Raw genomic sequence first — 26,481 nt, 5'->3', positions numbered from 1 at the left:
GTTCTGTTGCACAGGATTATGCCATTCCAGATGCAGGACACTGCATTTGTCCTTGTTGAAGTTCATGAAGTTCCTATCAGCCCATTTTTCCTGCTTGCAGGATCTCAGATCTTCTTATATATATCAGAACTTTCATTAAATACACTTGACAAGGGGAAGAGGTTTGACGGTGTAAAACCGCAGGATAAGATTTCATGGATGTGTCTTCAACCCTTGCATCAGGATTTCTATGCCAACAACAACAAAACTTCTGCTTTGTTATTAATGAGATTTCAGTGTTTGCTCCTATTCTGATGTTGTTCAGATCACAAATATTAAAAAAAAAGAAAACACTCCAGAAAATGCAATATCCTAGGACAAAGGATACCCAAACTTAAATCCAAGCTTAGAAACAAAATTTCCTGGAGAATTTATTCTAGCACTGTTACAATGCTGGCACATTCCTTTGAAGAATCTCGTAACTAGCTGTGATCAGACCCAGACCAAACAATTAGCTAGACTACAATTTTGATTTAATAGGGCAGAAACTCTGTTCCTAACAGAAAAACAAAACAAAATGACAAAAAAAACCCCACAACTGAGCAGTTCAATACCATGTGCATACTAAGTTGTATTTGCAACCTTTCCTAAACTTTTAAAAGTAATTCTCTTCAGACTGTTAGGTTTCTTTTGGTGAAGGTCATGTAGCAATTTTTATAACACAGATGTAATATATAAAATCTATACTGAAAACAAAGATGAGAAAGATTAGACTTTAACAACCATGACTAGAAAAATGTTGAACCAGAACAACATACACAAGAGACAAGAGCATAGAGCCTTAAAGACAGCATTATTATGTATAAAATCCCCCCGCCATGCATTTCCTCCATTTCAACACACTGGTAGTCAGTTCAGTCTAGCGATGGAAAGTAATTAAGACCGAAATCCAAAAAAGTATCTAAAAGTCCTCTGTGAAGGAACAGTTCTAACATCTATCTGAAGTTAATCAAAGAAGAAATCATCTCAGCACTGACGAAGAGTGAAGAGGAATGAATGATTCAGTGAACTAATGTAAATCAAAATCTTATAGCTGCCTTAGTGTTTTTCAAATGGAAATCAGGCTTTTTATATCAAACTGATTTGGGTTCCAGAGGCAAACTGCTTGCCCTGTTTCTCTGAAAAGAATTGACAGAAATGTATGAAAAAAGAGACTACCTTTACAACAGGGAAGGAAATCAGAAACTGGCCTGCATGTGTAGGATCTAAGAATAAAATTCGAGTCACCTATATCATACTTCTCAAAATGAGGTGTGCATCACTGAAAGTCAGGTCCAAACATCAACATTACAACTGCAGTTCACAGGAGCTACAAAGAATCCTGAGTCCTTGAAATAAGGTAATAATTAATATCTGGTATTTTGAAGTATTATAAGCACTCATTTTGCCTTTACACATACAGTTTATTTAAATAGTTAGAAATACTACATAACTCACAAGTCAGTAAGGAAAGAACCGTTTATAATCTTATCTGTTTTCAAACTTGGTAAACATAATTTATTACTGCTGTCATTGTCTAAAACACTAGAAATACCTTCTTTCAAGTGAACCACTACAATCAACTTAATCCAGACTACTATCCCATTACTGGATAGTTAAGCCAAAGAGATGTCAGAAATTTAAGTGTATCATTAAAATTACGTATCTTTGGAATTTGTTCTATGATTTTATAAAATGAGATTTTTCCCACAGTAGTCCCTTTGAATGAATCAGGCACATAAAATCTATTCTACTGCTATAAATCCCATTAATGGCAGTAGCCATTCGGTTTAGAATTTGTAAGCACTACAGTCAAAATTAAATCCCCTTGGATTAGTAAAATTCAGTTATATATGAGACTAGAAATGAGAAGGTTGCTGCAATGAGACTAGAAATAAAAAAAGACAAGAAGTCTGACAAAATTAATGACTTGGTATATTAACGTCATGTACTACTACTACATCAGATATATAAAGCTCTTTTCCCCATTACAAAACCTGAATATTCTCAAAACATCAATATTCCGTAACTGTGTCATGTTTTACATTTCCAAACTACAACAGCTTCCTTCCAGCTATCATTGAATATAAATACCTCTGGTATGACAAATGTTGAGAAAAATAAATTCTTAGAGCATGGAAAAGAATGTTCTTTTCATGTGAACAATATTCACAAATTTCCTTGGCTGCTTTCCCAGTTATCTGAATAGGACTCCTGCTCTCCAGATATTCACATACAATGTACTACTTCCTTTTATGTAAGAGAAAACCCTCCCAGACAAGAACTTCTTGTAATTTTTGTAAGGATTTCTTTTGTAGTCTTACAAAACCATACTGCACCTTTGCAGGAGTTAAACATTTAAAAATAAATTAAGTGGAAAAAATAAAATTGCATCTCTCTAATCGACAAGGTACTATTTTAGGCCTAATCCTTCATTTATACACACATAGAGGTGCCCTACTATGTGCAGCCCCAATGAATGTCGCCATATGAATGCTGATAACGTACATATAGGAGAGAAGCAATATAGCTGATAGAAGCACTTTAGTTTGTGAAGGAGACATCAGGAGAGGCAGCATCCAGGAAATTAGTTGTTAAGGTCACAACAATCAAAACCCAAATCAAATTCACAACTGCATCAAAGCAACACAGGTTCAGTCTCAAGGTTTCGTACTAGAATTTAAGTTTCTATACTCCTAATTAAGGTCCTATTCACGGGGAAAAAAAAAAATCACCTAATTAAATTTAAGCACAAACTTAAAACCAGTCCAACTGAGAATGAGGTACAAGCCAATGTTTAAATTAATCATATGTATAAATGTTACTGAAGTCAGCCTTAAGAGGCTCTTCAAATGCTTTAATGAATGATCACGACGGAGCATAAAAAATACATGTTTCATTCTGTTCATCTGTGCAGTATCTGACAACAGAAATGACATGTGATCACGAAGTTAAAGATATTTCAGTTTTCTTAAATATCTCCAACTACCCTTAATTACTGAGATTTTTTTTTTTTAGTGAGGACATGTTTCAAGAATTCTAACTTTGATCTATAGATTTTATCTATATTTTTAGAAGAAAGAATAAGGCTAATGAGATTCAAAGTTAGTTGTACTTGATAAAGATAGGGCTACAATGCACCTTACGTGACCTTTACCTGTTTCTACATCTGTTAAATGCAGCATGGAATCAAAGCCCCCACTGAGGATCCTTCTTCCACAAGATGACCACCGGGCAGCTCGAACAGCACAGGAGTGACAGGAATATGTTTTTAAACAGCAGCCTGTATCTACAGCATCCCATACCTTAAAAAGAAGGATAAGGACAACTTTACGAAGAATCACAATATTTTTTTCAATGTACTGATAAGTAGCTACAGCAAATCATCGTGGCTGAGAAAGCTTTGCATTCCCAAGTTGTATCTTCTAAGCTGTAAAAGTCTGTTTGAAATAATTGCATGGTTGATTAGAATTAGGGCATTTAATGAACAAGGCACAAATCAGTAACACATTTTTATGACTTGTACTATTTCTTGAAATGTCTACATTGCTCTCAAAGGCAATTCATGTTATACCTTCCCACTCATAACGCTGTCCTACCTCTGTGTAGAGATGTATCCAAACACATTTTGCCTTTAAATAACTTTTCTTCCAAATTTTTGTCTCTATCATGTCTTGCCTTTTATCGAGTAAGAGGAATCCTAGGAGACTACAGCTTTCACATGTGCCTATAGATAGGCTATTATGATATTTCTCACTCAGTTTGTAATTTTAAGTAGAATTTTACCTTAACTACACTGAGGAGGCAGATAAGAATATCATCATGCATCTACATGGAAATTTCTAAGGACTGGTCTAAGTCCTCTCATTTTTCAGTTTCTTCTGGACAGGATTAGGTTGATGCTGAGCACATCTGAAAATCCTATTCTCCTAGCTATCCAATTTTTTTAAATATATAACAGCTAATATTTTCAGAACATAAATAGTTCTGCCCATATTTTAAAAATTATTTTTAAAGAGAAATGCCGTTGTTTCCAAATAATGTATTTTAGAAAATAGAAGTAGTCTGAATTATAATTTCAGTTACCAAATATAGTTCACAATAATCAAAAGCACATCCTTTTCATGGTGCTCTTTTTGTCATTGTTTTAAGATAAAATTAGAAAGTTTAGCAATAAATGACCCATATAAAGATCCAGTATGCTCACTTCTGTGAGAGAAGGCTAAATATCAAAACCATTTTCCCTGTGAATATTCTGCTTCAGTAAAAGCTAGATTATAAAATATCTTATGATTGTACGATACAATATAACACCTGTTGAGTTGTCTAATAAAATGGATAGCAAATGCTATAACCGTACCAGTAAACCCTACATTTTATTACTTCTAATATTAGTAGTACAAATAAATCAATACTTTGACAGTCCTTCATGATAGTTTTATTGCAATTTCAGTAAACCCAAGGCAGTTTATTGCCTAAAAGTCACCATTTTACTTCATGGTATTTCTCTTTGCAATCAGTCATTTTCATCCTGCAAAAACTGGCAGGATGAAAACAACATTGCCTATGAGCTTAGAAAGTTATTCTGAATTTTGTCTATTCTAACCAATTTCTCAGTTCTAAGATTGTTTATATAATGCTGGGAACAGACTAGGCAATTAACAGAATACCAAAAAATGACCTTTTTTAAAGTGAGATCAAATTCAACCTTCACATATGTCAACACAAAAGCACTGAAGTTAGTACCAAAATAAAATTGACTGCGTGTTTGTGCATTTTAAAGGATGTTAGAAACAAAAACAATTCAGTAAATCAGAAAACATAAGTACATGTTTGCTTTCTTGTGACAACAGCACAATTCACAATACAGGAGAATGTAAAGGGGGAGAAAAAAAAGCAAGACTTTCGGTAATGTGTTTTTATCTGCAATTATATTTTCTTCTTAGTGAACAAAAAGGATTTACTGACAGTATCATTATTATATAGTCCATACTCAGAAGACAACATTCCATTATAAGAAATTATTTCATCAAAGTATCTTCTAGCATGGAGCGCAGTTCTGCAATGCAAAGCAACCAATTATCATTAATTACTTGAATAGTCAGTTAAGACTGGAACCGTGACAGCCATACCCTAAGTATTCTACCCTATCCACAAGAAAATAAATCAGGAAAATTTTAATATTAAAATGCTTTTGAAAGTAAGTTTCTCTGCTTTAATGAGCTTTAATGATCATTTCAAGCTTCACAGTATTAAAAAAGGGTTAATTGTGTCTTGGAGGGCTCTTAATACAAGGAAGCTCATGAATGAATCAAGATGAAAGGAAAAACAGGTGGCACATGCTTCAGATATTTTTCTATCATGTTTTAGTGATTAAGTATGAAAACTCAATTTTCACAAGATGAAGTAAAGCAAGTTCAACAGCACTTCTGAGTTCCCGTTTGATTAAAAAAAAAAAGCTGTATAAATGGAAAAAGCGCACCCCTAAAGCTGCACATTTCCCTCCATTATGTGAAACGGAACAATCGACTCTTGTGGTTGAGACCACTGACCACGCACAAGAGACAAGTTACCAAACACCGTGTTTCTCTCCACTGTTGTGCTTTCTATCAATCAGCTCTTTTTGCTCAGGTAATGGTGGTGCTGCAATGCCTTCTGGAATTAGAGCCGTGTCAGCAAGGCAGTCTTGACGGATGAAATTCACTTAGTTTATTGCCAATTAACGTAAACTTTTAATAACTGCTTCAGGTATTGAGGAAAAAGGATCAAGAGTTAAACGAGCTCTTAGGGGGGCACCTTCCCTCCCCATGCCCCGCTTCAGTCCAACACTTCTCCTCCTCTATTCCTACCCCTGCTTCCCCTGTTTTTACTGGGCGTTACGTTTAGTCCCTTCCACATCCCTTTGTTGAGACAATGGCCATCACAGGAGGCTGGGGTCAGGGCCTTGAAGTTTCTTGTTGCCTCTCCTTGTGTCTTCTTTCAACCCCTGCTCTTTGCTTCTTACTGCTTCTCTGTTCCTTCTCTCCAGAAGTACATCTCTTCCCCTGTCTCCTCCTGTCACCTTCTGTGTGTCCTCACACACATCCTCATGTTTTCTCACACGTGTCCTTGTGTCCTCTGCCCTTAGCAGCTGCTCCTTTTCTTCTGTATGCGTGAACAGAGGCACCATACGCTCCTCTGAAGTTCTGGCCCACAGTAAGTTGTTATCCATTTCAGAGTGAGCTGAAAGCAGTTGTAGTAGCACAGGGCAGCTCTCGACCTGCTCCCATACAGGGGAACACTGCAGCCCCTGCTACCAAACCACACAGTTTATGCCCAGTACAAGCAGTCAGTTCAGACAGAAAGTTAGGACAGACCTCCATCAAGATACGGTCCAATGCAAATTCACTGGAGCACACAAATGTGCTTTTGAATAACGCTAAGAGGTGCCACTTCTGCTGTGGCTTCACACCTTAATAGATAGGGAAGTCAAACAAGGCACAGAAGAGGATGGCAGACCCTGTCCTGCTGTGCAGTGACAACGCTCTGCAAGCTTCACCCCGGCGTATTCAGTCCTAGGTGTGGTTCCATATGACTTGCCTGGGATTTTCCTTCAAGACTCATGTCTGGTGAATTTAGCTCAGTGTAATTTGATACGTTAGTGTGTGTCCCGCTGCAAGGAGGATACTGTGCAGTGCATCCCCAGAACAATTTCAGAGTTTTAAGTTTCGATATTCATTTCCCACAGGAAAAGGGAAGCTCCACTTGCTATTTGCAAGAAATGGTATTCGATATTTACAGTTAGCTCTTCAGCAATCACTTAAGAGATGCAGCCATGCCCACAGAAAGTCATATAAAGATGAGCCAAACAAAAATGATGAGCAGAACTGAAAACAAGGCAATTAAAGGACAAGCTATGCACCTTACACACAAATAAGAAATTACTAAAAGATAGGAACTATGAATGCTCAGCTCTAACACAATGTGTTTGCTCCAAGTTATAAACACTATTCTGTGTCTAGAAGTGACAGAGATGTTAAACGTGTCATGCCCACAAATGCAGAATCTACTGTATTTCGTTACCAAGGAAAGATGCTCCAAATCCCATCAAAGGACCATCGCAAAACAGCCACCAAGTCTGCATTTTCTTAGAGAGTCTCTTAGGTAGTTCCCCATTCCTGTGGTATGGCATTTCTACTGCTTAATCATAATTAGGGGAAAATGTGGCTAGAGGGAGACTTTCAACATTCTCCACCCAAAGCTTCAGAAGAATGTCAACTCAGTAGCTGGTGCTTGCTCTGTACAGGCAGCCGCTGACATTAAAAAAGGAGGAAGGGGGGTGCAAAGGGTTGAGTCCTTTGCATGTGGGTTTGTCTCTCTCTGCCAAACACTCAGATGCCAGATTAACGGAGTCTCCAGGATGAAAGGCATTTCAAGGTTTTTGTTTCAACTGAGATAGCCAAGTGCTTCAAGAATAACTTGTGTGGAAATTATTTTTTCTAGTCTTTCTTTCTTCACTTTTTCCATATGCTGGATATGCTGGCTCAAACCAGGATGGAACAAGCCTGAAAGTCTGCAGCATAACCAGCAGACTTGATGAAATAACCCACATACTCAAAGAGCATCCAACATGATGCCTGAACCCAGAAACATGTTCTCTAGATTACCAAGGTAAATAATAAACAAACAGACACTAATCAACTGGTTTAGAGTATGACAATTCTGCAAGGAATATAGAACTAGGTTACAATATAGCCACTGGACTTCAGCCTCAAAGGAAAATTTTTGCAGGGCCCAGTACAAACCAGGGGACAAGACAGTCCCCGAGGAACTAGAACCATTAAAAACTTCCTATTTCAAGTGAGTGAAGTTGTTGATCACGCCTTCTCTGCCAAAAAGGAATATGAATTACAGACTCTTACAGAAGAGGATCCCAAACTTATTCTTTTGAATGGCATCTACATACGTGCTCATAAAAAGGGTTTGTATCCAAGAACAGCAGCGTAAGGCTGAAGGCAAAGGCCGCAACACTGTAATTTAAAAAGTCACAGTTGTAACAACTACAGCTTTAATATCAAAGTAAGTGTTTTTAAGAAATTAAGTGTCTTAGAACTATTTAGAAAGTTGCATTTTAATTACCAAAGGCTGCTAACTTTAAGCACACCTAATAATAAATACCTTTAAAATAAACTCATAGATCTACATGGAATAAAGGTTTACATATTTCGTACATAATAAATTACTTGGGCAGGGGGAACAGTTCAATAAAAAAGACACAGGCTGAGATATATATCTTCCTTCATAGGCATTTAAACATGTGTATCAATTATTATAGGACTAGATGCTATCTGAAAAGAGGACAGATTTATATTCAATTATTTTTACCAAGAGATCAACTGTTTTAAGTGTTGTTGCTTGACTTCAAAACTCAGATCTTACAGACACTCGGTATTATTTCTAGATGAAATACTAAATTTTCATTAAACCTGAGGTTGTTCTTTTATCTTGTGATGTCAGACATGATTTTAATTGCTCAGTTAAAAAGTTAAAAGCACACATTTCAGCCTGCTACTCTGAAAATACAGCTTACAGCCACACATTCAGGCAATGCTTTACATTATAAACAGTAATCAGTCCATCCTTTCCCTTTACAAAGAATCCCCAAAAAAATGAAATATGCAGCTGTTATTAGGAAAAAGGCACTGTATTATCTCCCCTAAATCTACAATTATAAACTAATGAATTCTCCAATATTTGAAAGAAATAAACAGCCAAGACTCAAAGCTCTGAAATTAACTAGTTATTGTCAAATATTTTCTTCAATGCCTTTCTGGCATTAAGGGATCATGAACAGTTTGTTTGCATTTTTTCCAATTTTATTAAAATTGGCTTTAATGTGTCAAGTTGGTTCGTATTTCACTACTCATTCCTACTCTTCTGTACTTCACTTCATTATAACATTGCCTTTCCATTTCTTTTCTATCAAGTGCTTTCATTTCATTTCCTCTCATATTCTAGAAAGTACAGCGATTACATAGTTATTTGCTAGGATTAATATATAGGGCCAAAATGGCAGGTACAAACAGCCAAGTAACAAAAATATACTAGAGATACCTTTATAAAAAAACAATTTTCTTTTTACTTTCTCCGAGGCGTGTTGTAATTCAATTGCTCTTTCACATTCTTCATAACATTTGGAAATAAAGGCTTTAGAAGTTGCTTGCTTTCCTGTATAGCTTAGGAACGCTGTGAAAATACTGTAACCAGCATTTTAGGTAATATAACCAGACCTCCTCATCCTCAAGATCAAAAGTTCACAAATCATGTAAGCAACTAAACAATATAACAGATGAGATTTATTATAGTTTATATGTTTCCAGATCCTATTTTCTGACTGAAAGCTTTCAGGAAAACAGCCCCTGAAAATAAAGTGCTTTGGGTTGAAGATAATAAAAACTCTCTTGGTAAGTCACAAAAGATAGTAGGAGAGGGTAAGCATTTGATACTCAAGTAAATAGCAGCCACAGAAGAACGTTCAGGGGTCTGCTATGCCATCAGCCAGCTCATAGGACACAAAATAAAGGCTTTTATCTTACTGACCATCCAAACTAGGCATTCATTCCTGGAAAAAAATGTCACGGCAACATAAGCAGAGTAACTGAAGTAATGTGGGAACTCATCTAGCATATGAAGACAGATGAGTTAGGAATTGAGCACGTTTCTTCCACTGTCATTCTATGATTATCTGTAATGCTCTTGCCTCCAAGCAAATCAGATTGCAGAAAAGAAAATATAGCAGCCTAACTTTTAGAAAGAGAAAGGCGCATCTATTCAAACAGACAGTCATTAATTGCACAGTGAACCCAAGGACAATGATTCAGTTGTGATAAATCAGAGGTTGGAAGCAAGTATAAGGAATTAAGTTGTACGCATTTTGAATTTACATGCATAAAGGAACTACAGCAGAGCCAATCAAGAATACTAAACAAGAAATTAATTTCTGGAGCATGCATAACAAAATTAAAAACTTTTTTAACGGATCGATTCAAGTCAATTTCAACATAACATCCATACTAAAATAACACAACTCTTCTCCCTCCATTTAACCACAGCGTGACATTCTTCTGTAATTACCAACTGCCTCTGTCAAGGGTTCCCACCACATGAACGACAGCAACAAATCGTTTCCAACTTCTTGATCAATCTAAATACAAAGATGGCATTTAAGAAGCAGCCCTGTTCAAGGATGATGTGGGATAGTACCAAGTTACAGGAAGCTTGAAGAATTACTATGCTTTGACTAGAACATATGCTGCTCCCTTCTAAACCATGCTCAGGTTGCTCCACAGACCTGTGAAGCTGAAGAGACATGACCCTTTCCTTTCCCTTTTTGGAATAACACTGCTCCCTGGTATGTCTCAAGGAGAAAACAACTGATTTTTTCTTCTTCTTTTTTTAACTGCCGAACGGAATTTGTCTCTGAAATTTGAACGTGTCATATCCGCAAACACACACAGATTCAAGAGAATGGTACTCCCTGAACCATACTGCTTTTTGGATCTCATAAATATCTAAGTACTGTAATTTCTAATAAATGCAGTAAAGAAGGAAGCCCCACACTACCTACAGAAAACATCTTTTCTCATTTGCAAAGTAGGCTCAGAACTGCAGTTTAAAAGGTTCTTTGAAAGTCAGTAGGCCAGAGGGCAGAGGTAGTCCCACGGAAATATTACAAAAAGGTATTTGCTGCTGCTGCTTCTTCAGATTCCTCACTTGGATGAGACGCAGCTTTGGGCAGGATTGCAAGAGTTAAAAGTGCCCCTTGGGTATCTCTAACCAACAGCAGTAAGGATAAGAAGTCACTCACATAAACAGGGACATCCTTTTGTTCGTAGAATTGAGGCAAGAGAAAGCCAGGCAAAAAGCAACAAATAGCTGAAAAGCAATACCTAGCCAAGCATTAGAATTGGTAGGTGTGCCTAAGCCTCTCCAGCCACTGCGTGATTGAAAAAAATCTGATCTTGAACAGACATGTAATGTCGTATGCATAAATTCCTAGAGTAACTATAGGGAGATTTAGAAAGTTGATTGTTGTTTCAATTTGTGTCATCTTAAAATAGTGAGCTAAATATTATAGTTTTAGTAGAAGGTAAAATTTGTTGAAAGAAGAATTACAAAATGGGTCACTGCCTTTGCACTCTTTTGTCTAAACATGTAGTTAAACTGTGTAAAAACTAAGAGCTAAGGTCCAGTAAAAACTATGAGCTAAGGTCTAGCTTAGTGTATAACCTGTAAGTGTTAATAAACTTATTTTCATACAATTATGAAGAATGTAAATAGCTGTTCAGATTGTTATATAGACTATGACTGATGACATTCTGGGCATACTGGCTTAATTTATAAACCAATTGTCCCAAAAAAGAGTTTTTCAGCAGGATTCTGTAAAGCTAGATAAAGCTAACACATTTTCAGATGTGTTGAGCACTTGCTCCAGGAATGTTTAAAAGTGTGCTAGGGAACATATTTTAAATGACATCTATCTTCCTAATCTAGACATGGTGTAAGAAGTATGTATCAACTCCGTCATTTGAGCAAGCACTTACAGATTTCCACTAGCTTTCTTCTTGCAGCAGACATAACTCAAAACATGATGGTCTTACTAATCCAAAGCATAAGACTAGTGACTGATAAAAAAGAGTCAACTTTGTTATAGCTTTAATATCTGAATAAGAGTTTGTATTTGGATAGTTTATTACTGCACAACCCTCACTACTGTAGAAACAAGGAGAATGGAAAGTAGCAAAACACAATAAATTCAATTAGCTGAGACAGCCAGCAGAAGGTCTCACTTCATTTTTTCTTTTTCACCAAGAATTTTAATATTAAAATGTTTCAAGTACATTTATCAAACCAATGAGGTGGAAAATCTTCTCTTTTACAAAAAAAAAAAAAAAAAAAAGAGTACATTAGATCTTAAACTGGCTCTTATTTTGTAGGTGGCTTTATCCAGGCAGAAGCATTTTAAGTTATAATACTAGTAGCATACTGCTAACCAAGTCAGCAGTACTGCTAGAAACTAGTTTGTGGTATGAAAACTGATTTGCAAACATGTCAGCAAGCTTTAATCCTGGTGAATCTAGCAAAGGCTGAGTTAAGTACAAGCACTACATTTAGCTTCAGGAGGCAGCACTAACATACTAAGCATGCCTATGAAATACATTTCAAATTATTTGGTGTGCTTTATTTTAATCTTCCCTCCCACAGAAACTCAGCAGTCCTTTCCCCAGGGAAGGCTCCATAACTGTTAATTGTGAAGCTTCATTCAGGAGGTTTTGCCATTAACAGGAAAATAAAAACCTAATCAAAAGTGTATTTTCAAGTCAAAACTGGCAAACAGAACTCTTAAGAAAGATGTAAATTATGAAAAAAAAAAAGGATAATGGTATGAGACTGAAGAAGACTGATACAAATATTTCATAGACATTTCTATTAGAGAATTTGTAAATTACATACTGACATTGTATCAAAAGCTAGTTTTACCCCATGTGCTATATTTTTCTCGGGACTTACTAATCTCACCTGCAAATCACTTTTTTTCCATCTCCTTGATTCAGAAAAACTAAAGAAAATACAGACACTAGTGAATTCCTGTTTCTTGGATGTTATTCATGTCTGGAATTACAGAAAGGCAGACAAGATGGATAGCTGGGACATTATTCCATCCAGTGGTTTTCAGTATTCTTCCCCTGTTAATTACACGCAGTTTCTGGACAAACAAGCTCAATCCTCTGGTGTTTCACAACCCTCTCAGAGGGAGGCCATCACTTTCAGTTGTTTGGATAGCACATGCACACACATTTCGTGTCCAGATGAAATGTTGCTGAACACTGAGAAGTAATGCATGCACAGACATTGCAACATGAAATATCAGAATACTGATAACATATTTAAACACTTCATTAAAGTAAATAAATGCTAGAGTATAACACAATTATTCAGAAATAGGCCCTGCTGCCTTTATAAACTGAAGCTATAAGCTAGAATGAGTTTGTTTATAAAGGATGCTTACCTAAAATTAACATCTCTGTGATGAGAACTGAAATAAAACTGTCAAAGTAGGAACAAGTTCAGGGTGAAATCTCAGCCTGCCAGGTCATTTACATGAAAACACAGTTAAAAGTTTCAAAGTTATTCATCAGCGGTTATATCTGAGTGCTTTCATGACACAGTAACTCATTGTAAAATTTTCTTTTTATTATGGCATACCTGTAGCTATGCCTGTCGAGCTGAAGTCATGCCAGATTTATAGTGAACTATTTCCATTCAGCGTCTGGGCTTCACAAAAATAACAAAGCTGAACAGGCACTTTCTTTCAGGCTATTTGCACAGAATAACATAAGCACTGGATATGGAATATCTACTTCTTCATGACACCTAGCTTCTGAGTCACACATAGACATGAAATAAAGAGCGTATCATGAGAAATTCTCCTCTTGGACAGCAAATCAATTCAATATACACATTACTGTTATTACGCAATGCATATGAAATTTTACGAAAATCAGATACTGCCTTATCATTGCTGAGACAGACTAAATATTTAGGTGTGATATACCTAACACAACAATAAAAAAAAATTATAATACTTCCTTTATTTGACAGAATGGTAGCTTAGAGGGTTTGTTATATTTAACAAACCAATGAAAAAAATTAAGGAGACCTTAAATTGTGCTGCTATAGTCCATTATGAAGTGCAATTATGAGAAGGTAAAATTATTTCAGTGCAAATCCTCAGAGAGGCCATTGAGGTGCCATTAAAAGACCATTATAATGTTTAACTTCAACAGTAAAGCTACTTCATTACAAGTCATAGCATCATTTTAAAGAGAGGAACGCAATTCTCACCGAAAAGAGGTATTCTAATTCACAATCATCCTCATTTTGGCTCTTTTATTTGCAATTTTAAGGTTTGCTAGCCTGCTTGTTTATGTAAGAACTAAGATCCAAGTGGTCCAATTTACAGATGAGTTGGCACTTACAAGAGTGGTTAATGCCAATGGAGGTTGAGGGCGGGGGGGTAACAAACTTTAAGCTTTAGATGGAGTTTGAAAATTCTGATTTTAATCTCTCACTGTTACAGCATCTACTATAACTTACCCTCCTAACTGAGGGAATATTAACACCATTATTAATTTCTGATTAAGCAATTAGCAGTTTTATACATATACTGCATAAGTATGCAGTTAAGAACAATTAGGCAATATATTTATGACCACTGATAAGCATTTGGGTCTGGAAAAATATTGCAAAATTACTTTTACATTCATCAAATACATAGTGATTCTTCACTCAACCCAAATGATTCTATGATTCTCTTCTCAGTCTAGAGATTCTCTAACCTTTGCTTCACTTTCCACCAGAAAGATCATTACCCTCAAAACGGGAATAAGTCATTCCTGCAGAAAGTTTGGGTTATTTCAGATGCACTTACAAGGCTAATCCAGCAGTTATTCTGACGTGGCTCTGCCACAGTGAAATGCCTGATTAATAGTTTCAAAGACAGGAGACGTGCCAGAAATGCTGTCCGGGCCCCAGCATCTTGTGACACCGGGGCACACACGATGCTTACAGAGCAGCATCCTCTCTCCACACACCAGCACAGCCCCATCACAACACGAGCGACTTGCTGCTGAATGCAGACCAGACACAACTTCATACAGATGAGCAGGGCAGAATCTGACACAGGCACCGCTTGGGAGAGGGGCTCAGGCAGAATAATAACCAGACTTTTTGTTACTAAATATGATTTTAAAAGGGTATTGTTAGAGAATTTAGAGTGGAGATAATCAACAGCATCTCCAAAAAAACCCAATACTAAAGTGGGTTTCAATCTGCTTCAGTTTTGAGAACTGAAAGAAACCTCCAGTGGGGACACGGACTATGCAGCCACCTTAAACTGACTGTCAAGTAATGCGCTTTTCTTAATCACTTTTTATGAATCCCTTAGAAGTAATCTATGTTCCCAAGGACCCAGTAATCACAGACTTAAGACATTATTACTACCTATTAAATTATATTTTTAGAGTATCATTACATTATTGAAGTAGGATCGCTACTGTGCAAGCTTTGGCCTATCATTTGTCATAAAGGTACTTCAGCTTTGAACCTCTCACCCAAAATAAATGAAAATCGATTAACTTCAACAGTAGTTGATATTTCAGCTCTGATAATTACAGGCTGAAGGCAGGAGGGAGGTGACACTTGGAACCAGTGCATCTTCCTTGAGGAATAAATTATTCCACACCATTTAGAAGTAAAAAATTTTTCCCCAGCCAACCCAAAATACATGTTTCAGAGTCAAAGTACTAAACATCTATATATACACACTGTTTAAACAATACCTGGAATAAATAGAACCACTTATGCACTTAAAAGCAATTATGAGTTTGAGTTGTGACAACAGTATTATAAAATAGCATAGACAGATCTAGATTCTACAAATGAAAGAGTATCCCATAATGTGTTGCACATGCCTGATGTTAAATACCACATGAAAGGGCAAGATAAAGAAGCATTCTGATTTTTTAAGTGTCATAATACTTTAAGGATCAATGTCTGCTTTAATTCTTAACATCTCTGATCACTATTTAAACAAAAGGCTTTTAAATTTGAGGTAGTCATTTTAAAGACATGTTTTTAAAATGAAACTTCAGAGCATTTTTAAATGCTAGAGTACTCCCATATTCACTTGACAATAAAACCAATCTACAGTTGCTTGTTTGACGGAGTTTTAGGCGGGTTTGAACTGACTTCAGTTCATTGTTTTGTAGCATTTCCAGTGAATATCTAGTTAAGATACAGCACCAAGCTTTGACTTTTAGGGGCACAAAGTTCACTCATATACAGTGTGTGTGGCAGAGAAAGAGAAGTTTCTTTTTCAAACAGGGCTGAGGGCTACAAGTTGCAAATATGCATTTATTTTTAGTATCATGGTAGAATACAAGGCACATTTTAAAAGTGACAAAATCAGTTTCAACAAATCAAATACAGTAGAAGCTATATATTCTACTTGTTTAATGAACAGTACTAGCAGCATGGGTTCCACCCCCACTAAAATAAAAAAATATTAAATCAAGCTCAGTAAGACGATCTCGCTGTTTAAAAATACTTCCAGGGAAGTGGGCAACGAAGAGAAGCACCAACAGAATTCAGTGTTCCTTAAACATCATCTGAATTTCTCTACAGGAATGAGTGCCACCCCAGGGGAGGATGTAAACTAAAAATTGAGGAGACATGTTGAACAATCAGAGAACTATGAAATTTTATCATATATTTAAACTACAATCAAGGTGGGTAGGTACACAGAGTGGTGTGAAAAAGCAGCTTAGTTTCCCGTAATATGTATTAGAGCTTTAATTCATAGGTTGGTTAGAAGCTGTGGCATAAATCTGTTCCAAACAATTGTTATGCAGTTGCTAGCATTTTTTTATCGGTTACATTTCTTTACAGCATTAAAGTTGAGAGAAAACTGACATATTTATTTTTGTTACTTTTAAGTATTTTTTCTACATTGCCAAGCGAAATCTTCACAATTCTAGTTTCCTTCCCTGAAACCAAAACTTCATTATTAAAATTCTCCTGAAATCCTTTTATCTTGCCTGCTCATTTAAAAAATTCAGGGAAATTACACATATTTGTTTCTTAAAATGTTTTATATCACATGTATCGTTCTAAAAGACACTAGAAAATTGCAGCCATTTGCAGCATAAATTCTTCGGGTAATGAGATCAAGATGTCCAAATACCCTGATCCTTCTTTTGTCTGTTATTTTGGCAGACAGCTAGAGTTTTCCCAGCTCTTCTTCGTTCTCAAAAAGGAGAGATTCCAAAAGAATGGAGATGCAACAGAGGTAAAAGCAGCGTTCTTTCCCCTTCCCCCTATTCCAAGATTTGGGAAAATACTTTGCTTTTGATTGATATCAGACCACTCTAAATATAGCCCTGTTGGCTAAGAGCCCTTCAAAGGCCAGCAAGACACTTGCAGGACAGCAGTGTAGCTGGCAGCAAATACCGTTGGACAGAGATGCCAGCTCCTCAGACCAGTTCAGCATCCCCTGTACTACATAGCTCCCTCCACTGCCTGTTTCAGCATAAACTCTGCAGTACCAAGACCTCAAGTGAAGGCAAGTGAATCCGTCACATTACACACAGCACTTGCTCATCTCTCTAAAAGGTAGCGAAGCTGCAACCTCTGAAAATTATACTAGACACACTAGGAACTGCAAAAAGTTGAACGTATGTTAAGGTGTAGAATCCATGTTAATATGGATTTGAAGATATTTGATTTTGGCTACATATTTTAATATCCAGATGAATAATTAATTCAGGACTGCCCACCACAGCTTGTAGCAGCATTTTACTGAAGCGGTATTACACAATTAGAAACAAGCTGGAGTGACCTTTACCTTCAGAGGAAGAAATATCACAGCCACCTCTGGCAGCTGAGCAACTTTAACTGCTTGATTCATTTCCACAGAAATAGCCTTATCCTGCAGGGGTTAGAAACAGGCGTGAAGAGGAAAGATGGCTGCAAGCCCACTTTTTGATTAAGGTCTTGCAGTAAAGGTCTTGAAGTAAGAGCAGATTTTTTTATTTCCCAGAGTGGAATACAGTTTGAAAAATACAACAAGCAGCTTGATTATTTAAGTGACACTGAGAATAAGACTAAACTTTAGTTTAGCAGAGATAACTTTGTACTATAATCAGTTTAGTCAGGACAACAAGAGAGCACCAAAAAAAGTAATTTATTTTGGTAGTGTATTTAAAATTATACTTGATATTTTCAAACTGCTCTGAGGAATACACCTAGCCTGAAGGCTACAGGGATAAATTTTAGTTGAGGTCTTTTCAAGACTTTTCTCCATAAGATGTTATTTAGCAGATAGATGTACAATATAAAAGCCTCCATTTGTTCAAGTTATATCAGGGTCACCCAGACTGAGAATCTTTCCTATTTTTCTTGTGGAAAACATACTGCTCTATAACAATTGTTTGCACCATTACTGAGCTATTATGATTTTTACGTGTCTCTAAGAACTGGGGAAAGTGATGGGGAAAATACACAGGAAGTTTATGGTCCAAGTGACAAAGGTGTCTGGGTGTAAGGTTTAGTCTCCTGCTTCCGCTGGAACAAGCTGCTATGTATGTTGTGAATACCGCTGGAACAAGCTGCTATGTATGTTGTGAATACTATGCCTTCTAATGCACACATTGAATCATTGCATGTGAACTGGAAGTGTGGACTTCCTGTGTAAATTAAAAAGCCTCCAGACAACAACTCCAAGCACAAAGCTGCCTTCCAAAATCCTCGCTGACGATTCCTCTTGGGGAGATCAGCACAAGGTCCAAATCTCTCTGCTGCAGGAATTCCTGCTCAGGTGGGTCTCCACTGGATGGATGAAGGCAGATTTTACCCAGAATGAAGTCTGTGAAAAATACTGTTAAATCCTGAAAGTTGAAGAGCATCACAGAATGAATAAGATGGTGAGATACAAGTGATTACTACATTAAGGATGTTTGCATTTCCTGGCCACTCCCAATGAATGTCTCTAGTATTTGGAAGTGTAGGAGGCAGATGCCCCAAAGACCTCAGGATTTCTCAAAGGTTCACATTTGGCTCCCAGGATATTCAGCACCTCCTATAAGATCTGCTGACTCAAAGAAAACAGTTTGCACCACATCTGGGGATGGCTGTCTTCCACAGAGCCTAGGTTTTCTTTAACATGTGCAGCAGCGCACACAAAAGGTATTCCCTCAGCATATTCCTGACACTTAAATGTAGTAGAGACAGTCCTGCTCTGTCGTGGCTACCTAGGAAACAGCCAGTTGTAAAACAACTTGCCCATTTTTAATTTTTTTTTCCAGTTTCCCTCCAAACACACACAACAACTCTGTTTTCTTCACCCAGTGCAGCCATCACCATAACTATTCCTTGGTCCACTGGTGGGGCACTGCACAGTTGCAGGGCTGGTAAACACGCCAAGAAACTTACTGTGACCAACAGAAGTCTCACCTTCCCTTCCAGCTTCCCCCACGTTACAGACAAAAATATTTCACTTCCACATTTATCTCCAGCATGATGAGGCCATTGCACTGATTCCTGCTGTTCACATCCGCGTGTCTCTACACTAGAGAGCGGTACAGTCTTGGTTTGTTTCCCCAGTTGGTAAAGGCCACACCAGCATTACTCCAACTGTCTGAGGTTAACTGAGAATTAACTAATTCACACTAATTTTAGCGCAGATGTACATCATCGGCTGTGTCATCCTATTTTCTTTTCAAGTATATTCACTTTTCAAGTGAAGTGATTACAGCAGCTCCTCTTCTACAAGCAATTTACATAACGTCAACATGCATCATTAGAATACTCAGAATTTTTTTTTGAGGGAACTCAAGTATCTACATATTAACAGCTTTACATAAAACAAAACTGATTAGCTTTTGTTATTTCTCCTTTGCATATCTATGCAATCCATTAGACAGAAAGGGGCCTGGCATTCGTATGACAAATAACAGAAGATTGCAAATATGTTTAATATTCCTCCTTGTAATATAGTTTGGTTCCTATAACTTCATTTAGATTGCCCTACGGAGTTTCTGTACTTTGTACTTTATAACATTTAATCTCTCTCCTGTGAAATCTTGAAGAACAACCTATTACGTAAGTCAACCCAACAGTAAGTTATTGACAATGATTTCACAAAGGCCTTTATCCCAAAGGGCATCGGTAGGTAATTCACAAACCTAATGTACATCTAGTCAGCAGACAAGGAGACAGTAATACTAACTTTCATTTTACAGCTGGTATAAAAGTACACTTTTGAAGCTGGATATGAAAATAATAACACTCCATGCTAAAAATCTAGAACCATGTTAAAAACTAGCTTTCTCCTATTTGGATATTGACATGAAACCATGAATCAACGACAATGTAGGGTTATTAAGGAGCAGATATGAACATACTGACACTTACAAACATTGCTTAGCATTTATGTAGGACCCAATTAATTATTTTTAATTATATAAGCAAATGTAATATTTGCATATTTACAAAATTACACACCACTGCCCCTCCCACATACTTTTTTTCTAAAACCTGATGAACACACTTCATTTTAGCAAGCAATAATGCATAATTATTCTATTCTATCAGTAGGGGCTGCTTCTGAATACATTCACATAGTGCAAACCTACTCGATCATCACGCCAGTGCAGTAGTACTATAAGACATCCCACTGTTAACCTCACCCCAGAGGAATACCCACCTAGCTCGAGAGGGCATCACACCAACCCCACTCTGCAGCTTCTAGCGCCCAAGCCGGCTTGATTGCTCTATGCAGTGCAGCACTGAAACACACACATAAACCCAAAGTAACTTCCACCATAGGTCCCAGCGTGCTCAACTCCTTGACACTACCACAGCATAAACATTTAAGCAATACAACCACACATCAGGCAGCTTTTGGTCCAGCATTTCTCACTGCAATATGACACACCTAGAGAAAGTGTTACTTCACTACTAGAAGTATTTAATTGCATTTGCTTCACTATCGCTGTAGAACTATGGAATCAATAATTTAAAAATTAAAAGTTAATGTAAATATTTTGGTTTTGGGTTACTTGAAAATTCTAGTAGCATTACAGGCTTCTGCACACTAGAAAAAAATCTAAGAGTTTAGTGATCAGTTTTGAACATATTTTTCAGGAGTATTTAACTCCTATTTAAGCACATAAAAATGAACAATTTCCAAAATAATCAGAATGTCAGCAGCTGCATATCAAGTTTTCTGGTAAACCAGGCTCTGTACTGAGATACCCAAAAGCAGATTTCTCATCATTCCTTACAAAGAAAAGAGAAGAGTCCTTCATGTATAATGGTGGGAAAAAAATTAAGCAATAGGTGTTTTGTTTCAACCCATTTGACACAGCAGACAAAGATGAAAGCTTTTTGACATTCAGAACATTGCCATTCAGTTTAAATGGGTCTATGATATTCTCCAAATACTTAAAATCAAAATCTCTTAGTTGTGAAAAGCTTGTTTTCTCCAAGGCATTCTACAGCTGAAATATTATTATTGGGAAGTTTCCTCAATGAAGTGCTTACCACTTCCAACACTATTTTCACATAACATGTTGAAGACCCTTCCACTATCAGATTCATGTTACTATTTCAGCTTCCTATCACTCAGCTTCTTCTCCATCTGTGTTGCCATCACTAAAATACTTTTACTACTCCAAACAATATTCATCACTTCCTTGGTTATGCCTTCATGTACCTGCAGTTATCTCCACTCCCACTGCACAAAGCACAGATAATTAGCTTAATTAATCTTCATGACTGTTTCTAAAATTTAGTAGCTTTTCTTGCTGTTCTCTGAATTAGCTTTAAATGGATGTCTGAGAATGCAAACATCTGTTTAGCACGTTTAGCTGCCAAAAATAAAAAACTTTATTGTAAAGCATTTAATGTACGTTACAGAAAAAGATTATTATGGAATATGAATTACACGTTATTAGCAGGATTTCAGTGGACACCTCATTCACATAGGTGAATGAAGTGTTCAGGCAAAGAATATTCAGTTTTTAAGTACAAGTAATTGACAATAGAGGTTTTCTGTTAACTTAAAGTTTTTTACATATAAAAGCTCTCTCTATATAAATATAGATATTTTAATATATATACACACACAAGCACATGTCAAGTGTGCTGCTGCAAACAAGGAGACTACCATTGTTGAAGAAAGATTTCTTTTTTAAGGGAAAAAACTTTAAAAGAAACCTTTGACATTTCAATTAAGTTTCTACATGAAAGGCAGAGAAGAAAGATGGAAGAGGGAAGATGGAAAGTAGAACACAGGGAGGATTTTCTAGGATCTAAGGCTTTTTCTTTTGGTTGCAGTCTAAGCCATCTTGAGTTGTATAATGCTCTTTGCCAAGAAAAGCCATCCTTACAGAGAGAAAAAACATACTGAGCATAGGTGCTATGACTGAAAAAAACCCTTCTGGTATTATCATAAGCCATATTTCTTTAGCTGAAGATGTTAACACACCTTTAACACCTCATGACAGATCTCGACTGCCAGTCTAATTTGCTACTGCTTCTCTCTTCTTATTCTGCTAAAGAAAAAAAAATCAACTGCTTGCTTATCTTAAAAAGAAAAAAATATTATACACAGCATGGTTCAGATGTTCAAAACACTGCCCAGATGTAGCAGAGCAAAGGGAATGGAATAACTGATTCTCCATGTAGCAATGCTCAAGGTAAAAAGTACAGAGCGCCTAAACAACAGTAACTTTAACAATGAGTTAAGTAAAATCTGGTTTTTATACTGCTAAACATTTAGAAGAAAAGTACATTTTTCACAGTGGGTAAGAAATTCCAGAAACATAAGTACTACCTTGAGTAATTATTGTTAATTAACTAGCAATGAGGCACTATTTCCAAATGTGACATTTAAAGCACATAATGTGATTGTGAATATTCACAAAGATAATTAAGTTCATCTGCTTCAAGTCCTTGATTTCAGCACATCTGAAAACACCTCTTAAACTATCATTAGACCTGTAATCAAGTATTTTGTTGCTCAGGAAAATTGGATACCTTTGCGTACCTACTAATATACGGATATGTGTTCAAATGCAAGTACACGGCTTTTGTTAAGAAACTCTTCTTCAGGCCAAAGGTGAGAAAAAAGCCCCACTGGTTCTGATTGTTTTCTCAGAAGAGACAGTTAAAAATAAACTCACACCATTAGATGGAATCAAAACCAAAAATGACTGAGCTTCCTTAACTAAACTCAAAATCACAAGACTGACATGAGGGATACTTCTTTGAAAGTCTTCATCATCAAGCCAGGGGTACCACTACTGTGCATACTAAAGATACTATTCACATTAGGTGGTATACTTTCTGCCATCTTGTTTACAGCTACAGAAAGAAAAATTCAACCAAATTACAGGGATGAAATACAATGTATAATGCAAAAATGTGGAAAAAAAAAAAAAGAAAATGCACGGACACGATTCTATTGGGGAAAAAAGTTATAATCGTTACTGTCTTCAGAGAAGGAAGAAGGCTTTGATCATCAACACTGATCTTGGTCTTGACCAAGACTTCTTGGAGAAATAAACCCTGAAAATAGAAAAAAACAGACTCCAGGAACAGAGTGTCAAAGTAGTCATGCCTTGGTATTTTATCCTTTATTCTTTTAAGAGTAAAGAAAGCTTCTTTCCACTAGAAAAGAGATTCATTAATAATACTCTTCAAGGTAGAGGAGAAACATTTAGGCATTATTCTAAAATACAATAGATTAAGTTTACTCTATTGCTCTCCAATTATATGACACAGGATTTTTAATCAGTCAAAATTACAGCGTGAATAATTGTACGTTATAAGGATGTCCTGCTGGTCTGTATCTCTAAACTCAGCTTGACTGGCAGTTTTATTCTACACCTGAAGAGTCTCTCCTGATAAAAGTTTTGTCACGAATTATGTTTGGAGAGAAAAATAAAGTGAAATCTTTCAAAAAAAAAAAAGTCAAATGTTCTGAAAAAAGTGTGTAGTGCCAAGAAACTCCTGACCTTGTCTAAAAGACAGCTCCTGCGGCTGCCTAGCTGCATAAGCGCACATTTAGTGTTCTGCTTCAAAGGTGCATCACAAGCACTGGCAATGCCGACTGCCTGGAGAACAGAGAAGGGTATGAGACACTCCATGCTGCAGGTCATTAACCCCTGAGTCTGTACCCTGCTTATAACAGCAGCCAGCTGGACTTTCCTCAGGAGGATGTCATCCTCCACGAAAGCATCGGTCCTTTTCTCATCAGTGAAAGGACAGTACCTGACCCCAAAGAGCACATAGATCTCAGACTCCCAATTCCAGGTTTGGGAAGAACTTCCTCAAGAGATCTACGTGTTACCCACCTTCCCCAATATCTGTTTTCTTAAGCTGTAAATGGACGAAGAAAGCAAGCAAAAAATGTTTATGAAGTCTGTGGAGATGAACAACAGTGAGAATTAAGACTACGCTGCTGTACTCCTTCCTACTAAAGACACAAGTTCAGATAAAAGTGATCTTCAAGCAAATTAGTCAATAAAATCACAACTGCAGTTCTCCATCAAGTGCTCAAGGCATGTTTCAGAAAAAAACAACCTACTCAGGCTTATTCAAAAATAGAAATACAGTGGAGGACTAAAACCTAGTATAGATCTTTCTTGTCCCTCTCTATTCTGTGTAAGAACACAAAAAAATACAGTTGAAACACTTTCTTACAGTCAAAATTCAGTAACTCACTTTTGGAAAGTTTCATGAGAACTACTTTTGTTTCCATATAAAGTGGTCAGAGAATAAAATGAGCAGTGGGAGGTTACATTACACTAACATTACTGAATGTAAACGGTCAGTCTAAAGCAAGCCAGGTTGCCAAACAGGCATTAATTGAAGGCCAACTGCCATGGTACATGTCCTCAAAGCTACTGCAGATTTTAACCCCCTCAAGAGCAGCTGGGCACTCTCCAAAGGGTACCATTTTTTAGAACAATACAACCAGCAAATAGAAAGAATAAATAAGCAGCAAAACTATGTTGTTAGTATTGTTCTCCTATTTTATTTCTGTGGAAGTATGACAAGATAATGCCTTTTGACATTTCAGGGGAATAAATGTGTATGTTTCTGATGCTCATCACCGAATTTACGGCAAATTAAGAGGAAAGCAACATTTTGAAACCTGTTTTTCAACTAAATTCATCTGCTCTACAGAGATAGTATGATGGAATTAGACCATATACATCATAACCCAACATGTAGATTATGCATGCTATTTTCTGAAACCATTTTAAAATCAAGTATTCTCTGAATTACTGTAGAGATTGGTACTAAAGGAGCCTCGAATTTAACACCCTATGTATTAGGCAGTCCAAATGAAACATCAGAAATTCTCAGCCAAAATATTCAATAAGAGTTACAAGAACAGCTGAGGCAAATCAGACCAAACACTAGGATTCATACTATCAGAGACTCCATCTGACATTTTAGTCATCTGTACCAATCAGGTTTTTTTAGCTAATTCCCACTCTTTGCAAAAGAGGTATTCTTACCAAATGCTGAATAACAAGGCAAGCTGCCACAGGAAGGAAAAAAAAGAAAAAAGGGGGGGGGGGGGCAGGGAAGAGAACCATTTATTAAAAAATTATTTTTTACTTTGAAGACAGGCAAGCAAAGCTCACAGAAAGGCAATTTGTAAGTAAGTGTACATATCCAATAAAGGGTACATAAAATCATCGGTTACCAGCAACTCTATCCTTCTCAACAGCAAAGTGTTTCTGCCATCAATTGCCATCTTTCAACATAGCGTGTTCTTTACTGTGCAGAAAGATTCTGGGATAATCATGCCTGAAGCTAATCACAAATTCTCCGTAAACCATTGACTCTAAGGAAGATACTCACACAGATCACATTTTCAGCCAGCTAAAAGTTATGAGCGTGACTAGTTTTTTTTTGTACCCACAAAATAGCAATTGTACATTCATGCTGGGCAGACAGTGCAAGAGGAGTAACTTCCCACGCACACCAAAATAAAGGGAAGAATTCCCACCTATTTTGCAGTTAACCTTTAAGTGTTTTGTGACTAATCATTGTAATATGGCTAACCCTGTGGATGTACCTCAAAGGGTAAGTTCCTGGAAAATGAAGAAATGAAAAGTTACAATATACTTATAAATCAGTTAGTGATTTAAGCCATGGTTTGTTGTACAATATGAAAAATGGGAATTATTTTAGCAGAAGGCAAAGCAGAGTATGGCAGAGATACTTAAAACCCTACCCCAGTTGTATACCACATATACTAAAATTTTGGCTTGAGAAAAAGAATACACATAAACTTACTTGAGATAAATTTTCTACTTCATACACAGTATTAGGTATATTTGGGATGACACGATTAAAGCAAAGCAGTTTGATGCACATATTCAAGTAATTCAAGAGAAAACAATGTATAATGACAGGTAGCTATTAAGAATTACTTTAAAAACACTAAATTCTCTACTGCTGAACCTATATGGGAGAAGAATAACATTGCATAAATTTGGCAGTTTCTTGTCGACTTCACAGTGTAATAGTAGGGTGTTAAGAATGATACAAACGTGTTCAGAACACCTAAAAGCACACTCACGGTAGTGGGTACTAGTAGTTAGTATTCATGCCCAAAAAACACTTAAGCAATCAATACCTTACCAGCAGGCAAAGGAGAACAACTTCAAAAGTATTACAACTCCCCAGGAGATAATTAGCTAAATTACTATAGCCATTTACTAAATAATCTGATTTTCCCTTCACCTTTATGTATCATATTCATTAGCATCAATCACTTCCCCAAGTCACATACACTTACGCTCTGTTAAAAGTGAGCATTCCTCATAAGTGTTGAACACC

The 26,481-nt window shown here is 36.6% G+C and overlaps 1 protein-coding gene across 1 annotated transcript in view; it reads right to left on the bottom strand.

Moving 5' to 3' along the window:
- Positions 1-26,481, bottom strand: part of WDR25 (WD repeat domain 25) — a 65,796-nt gene that overhangs the window by 25,704 nt on the left and 13,611 nt on the right. The window contains exon 3 of the mRNA XM_068399010.1: positions 3,176-3,323. Within this exon, the coding sequence (XP_068255111.1) occupies positions 3,176-3,323 (148 nt within the window). The remainder of the gene's footprint in view (positions 1-3,175; positions 3,324-26,481) is intronic.

Source organism: Nyctibius grandis, chromosome 4, assembly GCF_013368605.1.
Source record: "Nyctibius grandis isolate bNycGra1 chromosome 4, bNycGra1.pri, whole genome shotgun sequence".
Taxonomy (NCBI): Eukaryota; Metazoa; Chordata; class Aves; order Nyctibiiformes; family Nyctibiidae; genus Nyctibius; species Nyctibius grandis.
The sequence above is the reverse complement of the archived record's forward strand: the minus strand, read 5'-3'. Positions and strand labels throughout refer to the sequence as shown.